Source organism: Octodon degus, unplaced genomic scaffold (genome assembly GCF_000260255.1).
Source record: "Octodon degus isolate 3935 unplaced genomic scaffold, OctDeg1.0 scaffold00122, whole genome shotgun sequence".
NCBI classification, from domain to species: domain Eukaryota; kingdom Metazoa; phylum Chordata; class Mammalia; order Rodentia; family Octodontidae; genus Octodon; species Octodon degus.
In genome coordinates, this window is record NW_004524698.1 from 8,382,230 (window position 1) to 8,398,646 (window position 16,417).

The 16,417-nt window shown below is 47.9% G+C and overlaps 1 protein-coding gene across 1 annotated transcript in view; it reads left to right on the forward strand.

Annotated features, from left to right (window-relative positions):
- The window catches only part of LOC101592354 (tumor necrosis factor receptor superfamily member 13B), a 15,623-nt gene extending 4,630 nt beyond the window's left edge, over positions 1-10,993 (forward strand). Inside the window, exons 2-4 of the mRNA XM_012516713.2 lie at positions 261-506; positions 9,909-10,094; positions 10,600-10,993. Of these exons, the coding sequence (XP_012372167.1) occupies positions 261-506; positions 9,909-10,094; positions 10,600-10,820 (653 nt within the window). The 3' untranslated portion in view covers positions 10,821-10,993. The remainder of the gene's footprint in view (positions 1-260; positions 507-9,908; positions 10,095-10,599) is intronic.
- Positions 10,994-16,417: the final 5,424 nt, after the last annotated feature.

Sequence of the window (16,417 nt, forward strand, 5' to 3'; positions counted from 1 at the left end):
AGGAAGGCTTTGGGAGATAAATAAATAGAATTGTTTTGAAGTACACACAGAGAAAATGCTATATATTAAAATGTGGGCAGTGCAGCTAGGACAGTACTTAGAGGATGATGCACAGCCTTCACTTTGTTTCTTGCAAAAGAAGATTTGAATTATTCTGGAATTGTTCTTTGAGAACTGGACTGTTTCTTTCTACTTTGATGTTGTTTGAGGCCAGGCCAGAGTTTTTGCGGCCTGCAGCATCACCCATTTCTGTCTCCCAGAGTCACTCAGCTGCCGCAAGGAGCAAGGCAAGTACTACGACCATCTCCTGAGAGACTGCATCAGCTGCATCTCCATCTGCGGGCAGCACCCCAAGCAGTGTGCACATTTCTGTGAGAAAAAGCTCCAAAGCCGGGGGAACCTCCCTCCAGAGGACTGGAGACAGCAGACAGGAGAGGCAGACCCCAGGCCTGAGAACGTGGGATGGTACCAGGGATCGGAGCACGGAGGCTCAGAGGCAGGTCCAGGTAAGCCACTGAGGTCAGCGGATGTGAGGTCACAGGGTCAGAATAGGTGGAATAAGAAGAGCCCGCGCTCCAGGGAGCCCTGAGGGCAGCAGCTGGCCGGAAGCTAGGTCAGCCATCCTAGGAGAGGAAAAGAGTTTAGACAAAATTTCCAGAAGATTGTAGACAAGAAGAGAGGGGGCTAGCGAAGGGGAGCCTCATAGTCAGGGTGCTGGGACCATGCAAGTTCTTTTTCTTTTCTCTATTTTTTATTTATTTGAATTGACACAAAAATATACATACTTATGGTGTACCATGGACTGGTTTGATGCATGTAGACATTTTGTAATGGTAAAATCAGGGAATGTTTATCTTCTCAAATATTTATTGTTTCTTTGTGATGAAATCAAAGTTCTTTTTTCTTAACTTTTTTGAAATGTACAGCACATTATCTAAAATCTAAAGTCAAGCAATGGTTCAGTGAAACACCAGAAGTTTTGCTGTATTTTTCCTGTCCAGGTATCTTCCCCCTGCTCTCCCTAGCTGAGCAGATGGAATCTTCCTAAGCATCAGGAGGAAAAGATAATACTAGCAAGTTTATGGCCAGATTAGACACAAAGAGCAGTATCCTGATGACTGGTTTGTTTGTTTGTTTGTTTGTTTTTCCTTTCCTGTGATATCCTCATGTGACATCATTACCAAGAGGCCAGGCCCCAGTGCCACCAGGCCAGAGGGTGGGGCTCATGTACCTGATAATGGAGGCCTCCAGGCTTGGGTTCCACATGGTTCCTGTCCTCTCTGGCTTGTGATGGCTTTCTGTCGGCAAGTCATGCTGCATAACAGATCGTCCCCATGGCAGTAGCTTAGGAATCCTTATGAATGAAGGATGCAGGTGATGGCTATGGCAGGCTGGCTCCTGGGGTGGCTCTGCTCCAGTGTCCTCATCCTTCTCCTGCGGTATGTCCTTGTCATGACAATCGCAAGAAAGTAAGGGACAAAAAAACACATACTCTCTTGCCACCTAGGCTAGGAATTTGTGTTACTTGCTGTGCTCTGCCACTCAAACAAGTCATGAAGCCACTAGAGTGAAGAGGGCTTGTGGGAACAGATGACCCATCTTTCTGGGAGGAGCGGCAAAGAATTTGCAACCCTGGTGAGTGTGTGACCATTTTTAATCAAGCACTCTCTCCCATGAAAGAGGGCCAAGGGAGGGGCTTAGACAGGGAAGGATAATATACACAGTATCTGTGGCCCTGGCAAGTGGCCATACCTTCCCTCCAGGCTCTGGTAACCCGTGTTCTTTCACTGCACCCGGGGACAAATTTAATTCTTCCTACCAGACAGAGCCTTTTCCACTTCTAATGCAAGGTTTCCCTTCAGGTCAATGTTACCCAATTTACAAATTAAGAAACTGAGTCTCAGAGTTTGGAGTGACTCCCTGACAGTCATATAGCAAGTGTGTGGCTGAGTTGGGTTTGATCCTGAGCTGTTGGTCTCAAGTTTCTCCATCCTGCAGCAGCAAGCTGGTCCAGACTGGCATCCTTAGGTTACGACTCCCTGAGCATGAACTGATGCCCATGGGATGAAGTTAGCTACTTCCTTTTGGCCCCCAGGCAAGCCCCCTCCATAGAGGGCAGTGGGAAGATCTTCAGGACCTCACCTTAGTTCTAAGGATGGAGCCCCCTTGATGTTGGGTGTAGGGTGAATGGGGACATGTTGGGTGCTTGGCAAGTTGACAGTATTATGCCTCATCTTTCAGCACTGGCTGCCTCAGTTGTACTGTGGTACAGCCAAGGGACACTATGGTCACTCCCAGGACCCCAGTGGCTTGGTGATTGTCCTGCTGTGTCCATGCCTTGCATCTCTCCTATGGTCTGGGGCTGAGATCTGTTTTGCTGTCTCCTCTGATCCTGTATGTGCTGGTGGGTAAGAGCTAAGCTTGGTGTAGATTGTAAATGGGAAGTCCAAGTCCATGTGTATAAGAGAAAGACCCAGAGGTGGACCTGTTTGGGGGCAGGGAGCAGAGGATACCATGTGACCAAGCTGTTGCACACAGTGATCTGCCTCCTGTCCTTGCGCTCCCTGAATCTTGCAACCTACTCCTCACCCTCATCCCTGCCAGGTCCCTCCTCAGCCCACTTCAGGTATTTCAGGGAGACCTTGTTAATGGCTGGTCCTTCACTAGAGTTTGTTGTAAATGTGGAAGTGCAACGCAGATCCTGTCCTTCAAGTCAGGATCCAGGGCCAGCAGTGTCTCATGGAGGAAAAAAGACTTATGCAAATAGTAATCTCAGTGTTTGGTGGCAACATAGCCCAGTCAGGGTGAGGGAGGGAAGGCAACCCAGGGAGAGGTCCTCCAGCCAGCTGGACATGAAGGCAGATTCATCATTGGCAGGAGCTAGAGATGTGGAAAGCTGAGACAGGTGACCTTCCAGTCATCACAAGGTGGGAAAGCCAGGCTGCTTATTGTGTCCATTCAGGCAAGATCTCTCATTCTAGTCTGACTGAAGGGGGTGGGGGAGGCTGGCCAGCATCCCCCGTGGTCAGGAGTATCTGGTGACAGTGCCATGAATGGCAGAGGCTCAGGGAAACCAGGCTTTCTTCTCAGTTTGCCCAGATGTGAGGCCGAGGGGCAGGGGAACCAGAGGCATGAGATTAGGAGGGGAGTGGGAAACCCTTGAGTCTACTCTCTGCCACAGATGCCTTGGAAATGAGCCAAAGCACCTGTAGGGTAACAAGGAAACCACTGACACTGGAACAGTTTGTGGAATAGATTGTAAAGCTAGGCAGGACTGGTAGCACACAACTGTAATCCTAGCACTCTGGGAGGCTGAGGCAAGAGGATGATAAATTTGAACCTAGCCTGGGTGAGTTAGCAAGACCTTGTAGCAAAAAAACAAAGGGCTGGGGATGTAGTAGCCTGGATCGAACTCCCGGTACCACTAAACATATATCTCAATCCAGGTGCTTCTGTATTCATGCCTCAAGAGAACCAGCTCCAAGTAGTCACCAGCAAAAACAGTGAGTTCAAAGTAATGAGAAGCGCAGATGAAGTTTTGAGCTCTCCAAAACTGCCAGTCGGGGGTCTGGAAATACTGCCACAGTCACTCTCGTGGTACTAGGGGTTTGGCCTCCTGCATAAATGGAAGTGGAGCTAAATTTCAGTTGGCCATTCACAGAAATAAATCTTATGTATCCCAGTCACAGCATCCCTAGATTCCATCCATGGGTCCCCTGGGGGCCCCGGCTAAGGCCTACAGGTGGTTTTGTGAGTGGCCCTTGGCCATCCAGACTGCAGTTGGGTTCCCACTTCCTCCAGTGGCCTTCTCTGTTCTGACAGTAGGTGAGGAGGACTGTGAGTCCTCTACCCCACCCCATCAGCCTCCAGCTCTTCTCTCACCATCCCTGAGGCCAACAAGCCTGCGCCCTTCCTCTGGCCTCCCGCGTAGCCCATCCATCTGCAGGGCCCTCAGCCCTCTGCCTCAAATGAGTCTGACTCCACCAGACACAAATGTAGACCAGCCAGAAGTGGTGGAATGGAGGTCCAGGGAGGAGAGCCAGAGCGGGAGCCAGAGGACCATGGGGTTGAATTCAGGGGAGGTCAGTTGAGACACTGGGAGGCTGTGAGCTCCGAGACCACCAAGCGAGTACAGTCAGCATCTAAAATGAAGGAAACAGCATGATAGAAGGTGAATGAATAGGTTTGCAGTAGGTCCTGTCAAAGGATAAAATGACAATTAACTTTAACAACATTAAATGGCTTTATTTTTGGTTTTAGAATTTAAAAACATTTCATTCCATGAAATAGAATAAGTAGGGGGCCAGGGAGATGGCTCAGTGGAATAAATGCTTCCCTGGCAAGCGCAAGGGCCTGAGTTCAATCCCTAGTTCCACAAAAAATAGACAAATAAATAAATAAAATAAAAATAGAATAAGTATTCCTGTGAGCTGAGCAGAAAGAAGAAATCAGAAACAAGTAACAAGCAGACTGGTTTTTTCAAAGTTCATTCCTTGCAAGGTAGGGAGGTGGAGGCAGAACAATAGAAAGAGGATTGATTGGGCCGCAGAGATAGCTTGGCAGTCTAAGCGCCTGCCTGGCAAGTACAAGGACCCAGGTTTGATCCCCAGTACTACATGCCATGCTGGCCCTGCACCGTGCCAGCCACTAAAACCAAGTGCCTGTTATCCCAGCACAGGGGAGGCTGAGACAGGAGGATTCTAAGCTGTGTAGTGAGACCTTGTTCCAAATAAATCTTTAAAAAGAGAGAAAGAGGGCTGGTGAGATGGCTCAGTGGTCTAAAGCACCTACTTAGAACAAACTAAAAGCACAGGGACCGCGGTTCAATCCCCAGCACCACATGCCAGCCAGCCCCGCCCCCTGGTGGCTGAGCTGGCCACACACACACACACATAAACAAATAAATATTAAATAAATAAATAAATAAATAAAAGAGTTTAAATAAATAAATAAATAAATAAATAAAAAGAGAGAAAGAGAGTTGATTAACATCAGGTTATTTCAGGTAAAGTTTTGCATGGAAGGTTAAGACACAGGGAACTTCCATTTAAGTACTTTGGCTGGTAAGTCTCTTATTCTGATTTCTCAAAAAGTCAAAAGAACAGCTTAATTTCAGCATGGTGATGTGGAAGTTTAGCATGAGGGATTCCATTGTGATACTTAGTCTGGCCTGTTTTAGCCAATGCAGGAGCTTAGTCCACAGTGAAATCCACCTATGATTTCTTTAGCACCTACTCCTAGTGAGAAACATACAGTTCTCTGTACAAGGATTGGGGCTTTCGGTCCAGACATGGGTTAGACCTTAGTGCTTAGTTCTGCCAGGGCCAAGGGTCACATGGCCTTTGGTCCAGGAACTTGTCAAGGTTTCATTTATTTTTAAATCTAGAACAGGACAGGCTGGTTTTGTTGATTTTATTATTTGGTTTTGGTTTGTCTCTGGGCCCAGAGGATTTTCTCTTTTGTCCTGGGTGTCCCTGGAATGCCACAATGGCAGCAGGACAACACTCCCATCTTGCTTCTCCAGGGCTGAAGCCAAAGTCTGACAATTAGAGCTGAAGAAAAGGCAGGAGCTGAAGTAGGACCCGGGCTCCAGGGAGGCACTGGAGAGAATCGCTCCACAGAAGGCTAGCAGGTGTAAGCCTGTGGAAACCTGTGGAAACAGACACACAGGTACCAGAGGTAGATGGGTCTCAGAAGGGATGTGACATTCTGGAAATGAGGGTTTTGGTGAAAGTCCACACTCCAAATGTAAAGACTGTACACACTCTCCCTCTCCCCCTCTCCCCCCACCCCCCGGCAGAGGGAGGGCTCATTCTGCAGGGAAGGCCCATTAAGACCTAATGTGAGGCTACGGGCTCATGCAGGAAACCTTCTGCATCACACTTTCAACCAAGTATCAACTAAGACACATGGAACTTAGAGGTAGAAGGGGGGAAGTAGAGAAGAGCAGAGGGTCGAAAGGAACCCAGGGAGCCAGGTGGACACGAGGCTCCTGGAGTCTCTTAGGAGGGAGGGGAACCCCAAGCCAGGCAGGGCACTAGGGTTTCCAAGGCTCTATGGGGCACCTCCATCCACCTCTCTTCAGGCTCCCTCTCGTGGCTAGCTGAGAGCAGAGGCATGGGACACTCGGAGGCTTGCTGGAACTTCCTACCCAAACACTATGGCCTCCTATGGGTTCACCGGCATTGTCACACTGAGGCAAAATAATGTGGAGGAACGTGAATATTAGGTTTCCTGTGCCCAAGCCCTGTAGGACAGATAATAGTGCAGCTGAGCTGGACAGCCTAAGTCTGAGCTGTGTGCAGGGGCAAGCCGGGGAAATCCTACTCTTAGGTGGGAGTTGGCTTTGAAAACAGTTGTTAGACACAAAACAAAAGATGAGAAAAACAAGACAAATACAATATTTGCTTGAAAATAACAGGTATGGGCTGGAGAGATGGCTCAGTGGTTTAAAGCACCTACTTGGAACAAGCTTGGCAAAGCACAGGAACGGCGGTTTGATCCCCCAGCACCACATGCCAGCCAGCCGCGCCCCCTGGTGGGCTGAGCTGGCCACACACACACAATAAATAAATGTTTTTAAAAAAAGAAAGAAATCGTATTTAAAAAAAAGAAAAGAACAGGTATGCCCTGGAGCCCTCTTAGCTCCCAAGAAGTTGGAAGCTGTGCATGGCGCCCCTGGTGGTTGTATCTTGGAAATACACCTCCGAGAGCTGTCTGCCTTGAGGACAGAGAAGGGATGTTGCTGTTTCTCACAACTTGGGGCTGAGTCCCTTCGCTCTAGAGTCAGCAGTGAGTGATCTACAGAGTGAGGACTCTCCATTGCGTAGATCTCACTCCCTCTGGCCCCACTCTTCAAGTCCTTGTTACCTTTCTCCTCCTTTCCTCAGGACTTAAATCAGGAAGCTGTTATATCTAAATTATTTAGGGTTAGGTTAGAGTCAAGCTCGGGGAGACCACAAAAGGCCAGCAGAAGGCAGCTCTGAGACCAACAAAAGTGAGAAGTATATCCCCTGTTTCCGAGAGAGTCCAGGTGTTTACTCTCACCAGACTTGGTGACCAGCCCAGGCAGAAGCCACGGCCTAAGAGCAGCTTGCTCTGTGACCTCCCATCCTTCCTGGGGGGCCTTCACATGACCTTTAGAAATGTGGGCTGAGGCTATAGCTCCATGGCAGAGTGCTGGCCTAGCATGTACAAGGGCCTGGCCTCCCTCCCCAGGACCAAAATCAGACAAGCACTGAAGAGCAGCTCTTTCCAGTAGATTCTCCATTCGGTCCCCAGGCTGCCAGCTTTCCCAAGAAGCAGTGCCAGTTAGCAGTTTCTTGCCTGGTCCTCCGACATAATCTTGCACGGAGGCACATTTATGTGACTGTGCATGCTTCGCAGGCTGGGTCGATTCTTCTGCGGGGAGCAGTGCTGCAGAGAGCATCTGAGTGCACTCGGGAGCACACAGCCCTGTCCGTAAAACTGAAAGTCAAGTGGAGTCGGCAAGTACATTTAAAACGGTGATAGGTGGTCCCAAATGGCCCTCAGAAGTGCATAAGGCCCATTGTCTGATATCCTTGTGTGGCAGGAAGAAAATGACTTTTTTTTTTTTTAGTTTTAATGTGTATTTTTCTTCTTAGTTCAGAGACTTTGAAAAGAGTATCTTATGGGTAGGTTTCCAAGCAGGAACTTTTTTTTTTTTTTTTTTTCCTAACAGAAAAACTCAAGTCATTTGTCTGGACAGGAAGAGTGAAGAAAGGTAGGGACAGGTCCTTACTCTCTTAGGGTTAAAGACCCAATGTCGGGCTGGTGAGATGGCTCAGTGGTCTAAAGCACCTACTTAGAACAAGCTTAGCAAAGCACAGGGACTGTGGTTCAATCCCCCAGCACCACATGCCAGCCAGCCCCGCCCCCTGGTGGGCTGAGCTGGCCACACACACACACACACACACACACACACAAATTTTTTTAAAAAGTCATCTCTATTTAAAAAAGACCCAGTGTCTGTCAAGTCCGTCAATTCGTGGCACGTAAAGCCACTTGAAGTTTAGTGTCCTAAAATTCACAGCCACTTTACCACTTCACATTGTTCAGCTGGACAGGTTTGCTGATCTCTTTTGGGGTCTTTCATGGGGCAAGAGAGGAGAGTGCTAGGGAGGATAGAGTCCCTAGAGGCTGTTTTGAATACTCACTGCCACAGTTTCAGAGCGTGGTCTGCATGCCTAAACCTCATGCTGAAAACATCTGAAACATGTACATGTGTAAGCCTCCTCCTTGGGTCAGCACAGCAGCCCATTTCCTCTCAGGAGCAGTCTGTGGCTGGCCTTTTGTCTTTGCTGTGAATTCTGCCAGCTTTCCCCCATTGAGCCAGCCAGCATGACATTTCCATCTTGCGCCAGAGTCCTGAGGGAGCAGAGTCCCAGGTTCCAGATGTTCTGTGCCACAGCATATGGGCCAGGCCCCTGGGGTGGGGGCCGAGTCCCCTCTGTTCCCCTCCCCCATGGGCTCAGGACATGAAAGGCAGCACTACAGGGGTGCCCACTCACTCAGACTCCCATCTACCTGTCAGATAAGCAGTAGGAATCCTGCCAGCCCCTTACCTTTACGAATGCCTGTGGCATAGACCATGTGCACCAGTGAGAGCACTGGCCTGGTGGCCTCACTCAACATGCTCGCCTGGAGCACTGGTGTGGGGGAGGCCATCAGATCTGCCTCCAGTTGCAGGTCTAAAACTGGGAACGTGAGCAATGTGTCATCTGCAAAATGGAGTGTGAAAGGGCAGGGTGCTGTGCACCATCATCTGGGAGTTCCTCAACAAGTTACATGACACATCCTGTGATCCAGCAACACTCCTCCTGAACACCCCACCACCACCAAAGCTGGGAATAAACATTCACACAAAGACTCAGACACATACACTCATAGCAGTGTTGCCAATTGCCAAAAGGGGGCAGCAACCCAAATGCCCAACAACTAGTAAATGGATGAACAAAATGTGGTACTAGCTACACAACAGAATATTATTCAGACACGCACAGAAATGAATGCATGACCCTACAAGGTGGGCCTTGGAAACATGATGCCAAGTGACAGAAATCAGACCCAAAAGGCCACATCATGTGTAGTTCCATTTATATGAAGGATCCAGTATACACATACCCACATGGACAGAGAGCAGAGGAGTGTTGCCAGGGCTGAGGGAAGAAGGGTGTAAGCTCACCCAGGAAGCTTTCTAACTGGACGTGTTCCCTACAAGTGGAGACAAGAGGAAGGTCCAGCTCCAGATATGTCCAGCTTTGAGGTCCTGAAAGAAGGTGCTATCAGTATGGGGTGGAGGAATCAAATCCTCAAGGATCTAGAAAACATGTCAGCCAGGCCTCATGTCAGGAAAGGAATTGTCGCGCGCGGCCTTGCCTGCAAGAACGACGTGACCACTGGTTGGTTTTCTGCGCAGCTCTTTATTGTTCTCTTACATCCGTCTTCTTCCCCCTCGAGGCCTCTGCTCTTAGCTTATAAGTCCCAGGGCTTCCAACCATGGGGTGCCACGTGTGTACTGCCCATTGGTCCAGGTATGCGGAAGCAATGCATTAGCCCAAGCCTTGGCCATATATGGAGTTGTTTACTCCAGGAGCACTCACCCCTTGAGGGGGTGGAAGGCGGAAACCGGTGCCATCCTAGGGCACAGCTACATGCAGCTCCCTACAAGGAATCTACCTCTCCATCAGCCAGATGTGCCTGCCACAGGCCAAGGGTGGCATTGGCCATGTGGATTGCTTGGGCCTCATGGAAAAAGGACTATGGCATGGCCTATGAGTATGGACTGTGGGTGGTGGGGGGTGGCTGTGGCCAGAAGCAGGAGGCACTGCAAGGGAGGCCCTGGAGAGAGATTCCTCCTGAAACCAGGATCTCCCGCTGTCTTCCAGCCCTCCTAGGACCAAAGCTGAGCAGTGACCAGCCGGCCCTGATCTACTGCACTCTGGGCCTCTGCCTCTGTGCCATCATCTGCTGCTTCCTAGTGGCAGTGGCCTGTTTCCTCAAGAGAAGGGGTGATGCGCTCTCCAGCCAGCCCCCCACAGGACTATGCAGAGCCCGAGACAAGTCCTCCCATGGTAAGTGTTTAAAACTAGGCTACTGTCTAGGCTACTGTCCTTTGTACTGCTTATGACAGACTTTGGGTCATTTCTGCAATCCGTCACTGCCCTTGCTTCTGTATGGACAGCATTTTGCCAAATGCTTGTGGGACAGGTGCTGGGCACATTTTATCCAATGGTTAAACCGCCTTAAAACACCTGGGAGAGGGTCTGGTTGGTGCAGGTGACCAGCCCTAGGAGGCCAGCTCCAGGAGGTGAGAGTAGGAGGAGGGCAGGAGTGCGCCCAGCAGGGACTGAGGAGTGGGCGTGGCATGTTGGAGGAGATGGCCATTTGTGGGGGAGGAGGCTTAGCAGAGGCCAGAGCCGAGGTCTGAATGCCTGCATCTGCCCTGGTCAGAGCATGCAGTGGGTGAGCCCGAGGTGGCCTGGGTTGGCCCTTGGTTCCTAGATAGGGGAGACCACTGGGGTCCCGGCTGGGCAGCCTGAGGGAGGTGTGCAGCTGACGTCTTCCCTGTCCCTACAGACCCTGTGACGGAAGCTGGTGGCCCTGCGTCGCTCGAACCAGTGGAAACGTGCAGCTTCTGCTTCCCGGAGCGCAGGGCGCCCACCCAGGAAAGCGCGGGTGCACTGGGGACCCCAGGCACCACCACAGACCAGGGCACATGGGGGCGCTGCACAGGGACAGGCGGCTGTGGTCTAGGCGTGGTGTGTGCGCCTGCCCAGGAAGGGGGCCCAGGCGTGTGAAGCCAGGGATGGGAGGAGACCAAGAGAGGAGGGGAGAGACAAAAGAAGGATGAGTGGCAGAGGGAAAGGGAGGAAAGAGTGCGGACAAGATGCCATATGGGAGGACAGATGCTTTTTGTCCCCTGACCCAGTGCAAACCATAGGGCGACATCGCCTACACACACTCGGGGAACCCCTCCATCCAAATAAAAGTGCTGGCTGCCCTCTCCTCCAGGATCTGGCGTGTCTTCCCTCTGCTGTCCTCCCCTTGCCCTGCTGTGGGCCAGGCATGTCGCCAGAGACCTGGAGAGCCCTGTGGGTCACAGGCAGAGGGCACACTGAGGCTGTGCTTCTCATTTGCACTTAAGAAAGAAGCCACTAGAATGGGAGGTGGCTTGCAGGGGCAGGGGGCTAGCAGACTCCTACAGAGGGCCACATGGTCTGCACTTCTCTCACAAATGCCAAACTCTCTGTGAGTCTGTGAGGGCACGGAGCACATGTGTGTATGTACGTGCATAGGCATGTGCATGCACATGCAGATGTAGGTGAATGTGTGTGTGTGCGCACTGTGGGTGTGGAGCTGACAGCCAGCAAGGTGAGGGCAAGTGGAGCTGTAGACGGTGAGTCTGGAGACATGATGGATGTTCCCTGACCTCCTAACAGACTGCTTTGATTTTTTTTTTTTTTTTTTTTTTTTGAGACTGGGTCTTGCTAAGTTGCCTGGATGAGCTACACTCTAAGTGGCAGTTCTCCTGCCTCAATCATCCAGAGTGCTGGGGTTATAGATGGGCAGCACTATGCCTGGCTTGTGTCTACTTTTTAAAGTACCTCTACAAGAGGTACCTTTACATAAAACTTTATGACTGTATTTCTTCCTAGAAAGACAGAAACATTTTGTTCATTCACAATAGAGACAATTAATGGAGGTATTAAAGTAATAATTCCCCGTATCCAAAAGAATTCCCAGGTATATATGTATATATTTACCTTCCAAGAAAAGAACAATTGGCAGAGCTGGAGAGATAGCGCAGCAGACTAAGCGCCTGCTTAGGCAAGTGCAGGGACCAGGGTTCATGTCACAGCACCACATGCCATGCTAGCCCTGCCCCTGGGCACAATGAGCCAGCCACCCAGACCAAGCATGGTGGTACATGCCTGTAATCCCTGTGCTGGGGAGTCTAAAAACAGGAGGATCACTACAAATCTGCGCTGTGTAGTAAGACCCTGTACCAAATACATAAAGAAATTAAAAAAAAAAAAAAAACATGTCCATGGTAACAGTGCCACAAGTTCAAGATCAGCCTAGGCTACACAATGAATTCAAGGCCAGCCTGGGCTACTCAGCAAGACCCTATCTCCAGAAAGTGCCACAAAAAAAAAAAACATACAAAACAATTATGCTCTTAACTAATTCAGGGCATGGGAAAGTAAAGAAGCATATAATAACAGCACATGCTTACCACAAAAGTAGGAAAACATAGATACATTTATTTTGAATATTGATGTCAAATTCTGAACAAAATACCAGTGAATAAAATTCATCTGAGTATTGAAATAATAAAATATTCCAATAAAGTGGGGTTCACTTCCAGTGGCCCAAAATAGGGAGTCTCTTCATAAGATGTATAATTACCTAAAGGTCAACGTTATGATGGTTCTTTTTTTTTTTTTTTTTCTATTTTCTCCTTTTTAAATCAGTATATGAGGGCTGGTGCAATAGCTCAGCAGACTAAGTGCCTGCTTAGGCAAGCACTGGGACCAGGTTCAATACCCGGAACCACACGCCACTCCAGCTCCAACCCCAGGTTCGCTGAGCCAGCAGCTGAGTCTGTGCGTGGTGGAGCATGCCTGTAATCCCAGCACTGGGGAGGCTGAAACAGGAGGATCACTATGAGTCTGAGCTGTATAGTGAGACCCTGTACCAAATACATAAAATTAAAAAAAGAAAAAAAAAATCCATATATGTTTGTGGTGCATTCATCACAGGGAGTTGGTGTGTCCGTGAGTTCTTTCCACTTCCTTCCCTCCTTCTCCTGTTCCTCACTCCCCTGCGCCTTGTCACGTAGTCTATCTCCCTATTGCCTATCATCTTTTACTTTGCTCTTTAAATTACTTATACTGTTGTTTCTCACATTAGAGAAACCACGCACTGTTCGACTTTCTTTGTCTGGCTTATTTCACCTAATGTTATCATGTCCAGGTGCATCCGTCTTCCTACAGAGGACCCAAATTTATGCTTCTTTGTATCTGAGTAGCACGCCATTAAATATCACATTTTCTTCATTCTTTGTGACTATTTCCAATAGTTAGCTATTGTGGGTTGTGCTGCTATACGTGTGTCACTGTAATATGATGCATTTTTTAATTTTTTTTTTTTTTTTTTTTGGCAGAACCAGGGATTGAACTCAGGCCCTTGCACTTGCCATGGAAGCGCTTATTCTACTGAGCCATCTCCCCAGCCTTATGATGCATTTTTTTAAAAAAAGATGTCTTTTAACTCTTTAGGGAAGAGATCTAGAAGAGGTATACCTGGAGTAAATTATTTTTAGTTTTGTGAGTAATTTTAAAAACTATGGTTGTATTAATTTATGTTCCTACCAGCAATATAGAAGGGTTTCTTTTTCACCAGATCCTCACCAGCATTTTGGGTTTTTAAAAAAATTTTCTTTATTGATAATAATACCATTCTTTCTAGAGAGAGATGGAAACTTAGTGTTGTTTTAACCTGCATTTCACTGAGGGTGAAAGATGCTGAATATTTTTTCATGTATTTATTGCCCATTTGTACTTCTCTTGAGAAGTGCCTACTCATTTCAGTTTCCTGTTTTTTGATAGAATTATTTTGGAAGGATCTAATTTTTGTTTTCTGAGATAGGTTCTTGTTTTACAGTTTAGGCTGGCCTAGAACTTAAAGCAATCCTCCTTCCTTGGCCTCCTGAATGTTGAGATTACAGACATATGCTGCCATACCTGGCTAAATACTTTGTTTTGGTTTGGTTTTTTTTGAAACAGAGTCTTGCTAATATAGTTCAGGCTACTCTTGAATTTACTTTGTAGCCTAGGCTGGCCTTGAACCCATGGCAATTCTCCTACCTCACCCTCTCCAGGGCTTGGATTATAGGTGTACACCACCACACCCAGAGACTTCTCTATACTGTATATTCTACATTTTAAAACTATCTGAGGGGGGCTGGTGAGATGGCTCAGTGGTCTAAAGCACCTACTTAGAACAAGCTCAGCAAAGCACAGGGACCTCAGTTCAATTCCCAGCACCACATGCCAGCCAGCCCCGCCCCCTGGTGGGCTGAGCTGCCCCCCCCACGCACATAAATAAATAAAATTAAAAAAAAAAACTGTCTGAGGTATCTGGTAAACTTTTTCTATCCTGTACATTGTTTCTTTACTCTCTTGGTTGTTTCCTTTGCTATACAGAAGGCTTCTTAATTTCATGTAATTCCATTTTTTGGTCTGATGTTTTTGTTTTTGTTTTTTTTTATGTATCCGGTACAGGGTCTCACTACACAGCTCAGACTCATAGTGATCCTCCTATTTTCAGCCTCCTCAGTGCTGGGATTACAGGCAGGCACCACCAAGCCCGGTCTTGGTGGCCAGCTCAGCATGCCTGGGGGTGAGGCTGGCACAGCATGTGGTGCTGGGGATCGAACCCTGATCCCATCACTTGCCTAAGTGGGTGCTTAGTCTGCTGAGCTATCTCGATAGCCCTTTGGTGTTATTTTTGAAAATATCTTTTTTTTTTTTCGGAACCAGGATTGAACTCAGGCCCTTATCCTTGCCAGGCAAGCACTTATTCTACTGAGTCATCTCCCTGGCCCCTATTTTTGTGCAACTGAGTTTCTTGCAGTTTCTTCAATTTACTGGAGTATGATTTTTGGAAATATTTTCCTGTAATACTCTGGATTTTTATGGAGTCCATTGTGATTTTGCCTTTCTCATTTATGAATGCATAGATACATTTTTTTTCCCCTTTCATCTTCTTGGTCAATTAAAACTACATGTTTAGTAGCATTTGAACATTAAATTGCATGAATGTTGTTAGAAGCATTTCCAGAGTCAGGTAAGTATGTGATTATGTGAACTGAAATCACTCATCTTGCCTACCCAAACGGCACCCCAGGGCCGCACAGTATGTGCCACACCACTGGATGCTCCATTGCATCCCTGCCTCGCCCTGCAGGCTGCCACTCAGTGCTGTGGACCAGGCAGCTTCATCACTGGAAAGTGACTATGCATGGTTTTGGAGGCTGGAAGTGCGAGGCCTTTGTGTGGGTCCCGCGGGCTCCTTCTGAGGCTGTGGGGGCTCTGTGCTGGGCCACTCCTTGGCTTGGAGGTAGCCATTCTCTCTGTGCCTAGACCTTGTCTTCTCTGTGTCTCTGGATCCAAACTTCACTTTTTTTTTTTCCACTTTTTTAAATAAGGACATCCATCATATTTGGTAAGGACTTACTCCAGGGACTTCACTGTATTTTCTCTCTGTGAAGACTCTTTCTCCACATAAGATCATATTCTGAAGTACCAGAGGTAGGATTTCAACATATAGTTTTGGATGAATATAGCTCACAGAAGAGGCCCTCCCTGAGGCTTCCTCTGCTTTGTCTCTAACTACAGCAAGTTGGCATGCAAAAACAAAACAAAAAATAAGCTTGCTCAAGCCATGTGTGACACCTGGTATCCCACTAGCCCACTCAGCAAGGGGTTCCCGTTAGCTACACGATCTCCTCACTGCAGAGAGCTTCCTTTCTTATCCTTGGGGAATGTGGAACGCCCATCGCTGTGTGGACATTGCTAGATGATGACCAGATAATGGCACATTCAGCGATCAAGAGTGCCGTGCTGAATGCTGAGGTTAGTCTGAGCACTGTGAAGATCCCTGTTCTTTTAGATTTATGTTGTTCAAATTCTGCTCACAGAGCTTTAGATACAGAATGCTTCTGAACTGCAGGAGGTGCAGGAGTGAGAAGAGACCAATGCCAGCTTCCATTTGGCAAAAAGAAAAAAAGAGTCTTATGGGGTTTTTGGGTCAGTTTTTTAGTTGATGTTTTGTTCAATTTTTTTTTTTTTCTTTTTCTCAGAGAGAAGGTGTTATTTTTCACCTTTCTGTTGCTGGGGCAAAATACCCAACATGCACAATTTAAAGGACAAAAGGTTTATTTGGTTCATGCTTTCAGTCCATTGTTGGCTGGCTCTGAGGCATCAGTATCATGGTGGAAGGAGGTGGTAGAAGACAGATGCTCAGCTCATGGCATCCAGAAAGCAGAGAGCAGGGAAAGAGGCCAAGAGGAAGGGGAGAGGAGCCAGACATTGTTCCCAAGGTCACCCCGCTTGCTCTACCCAGACAGGCCCAGAGGTATGCTTTACTAATATAGACATCTCTCAAGTCAATCAGCTCGACAAGATTAACTATCACAGAAGGATCCCTTGCTACAAAGAAAATCTGAAGCTCTAAATACTGTCAATTTTATCCATGTTCCATTGGTTCTTCCTCCGCTCTAAATACTGTCAATTTTATCCATGTTCCATTGGTTCTATCCCAATTCCAGTCACTGCATGGCCCCTTTGGTTTTTTTTTTTTTTGTTTTTTTGTTTTTTTTTTTTTTTTT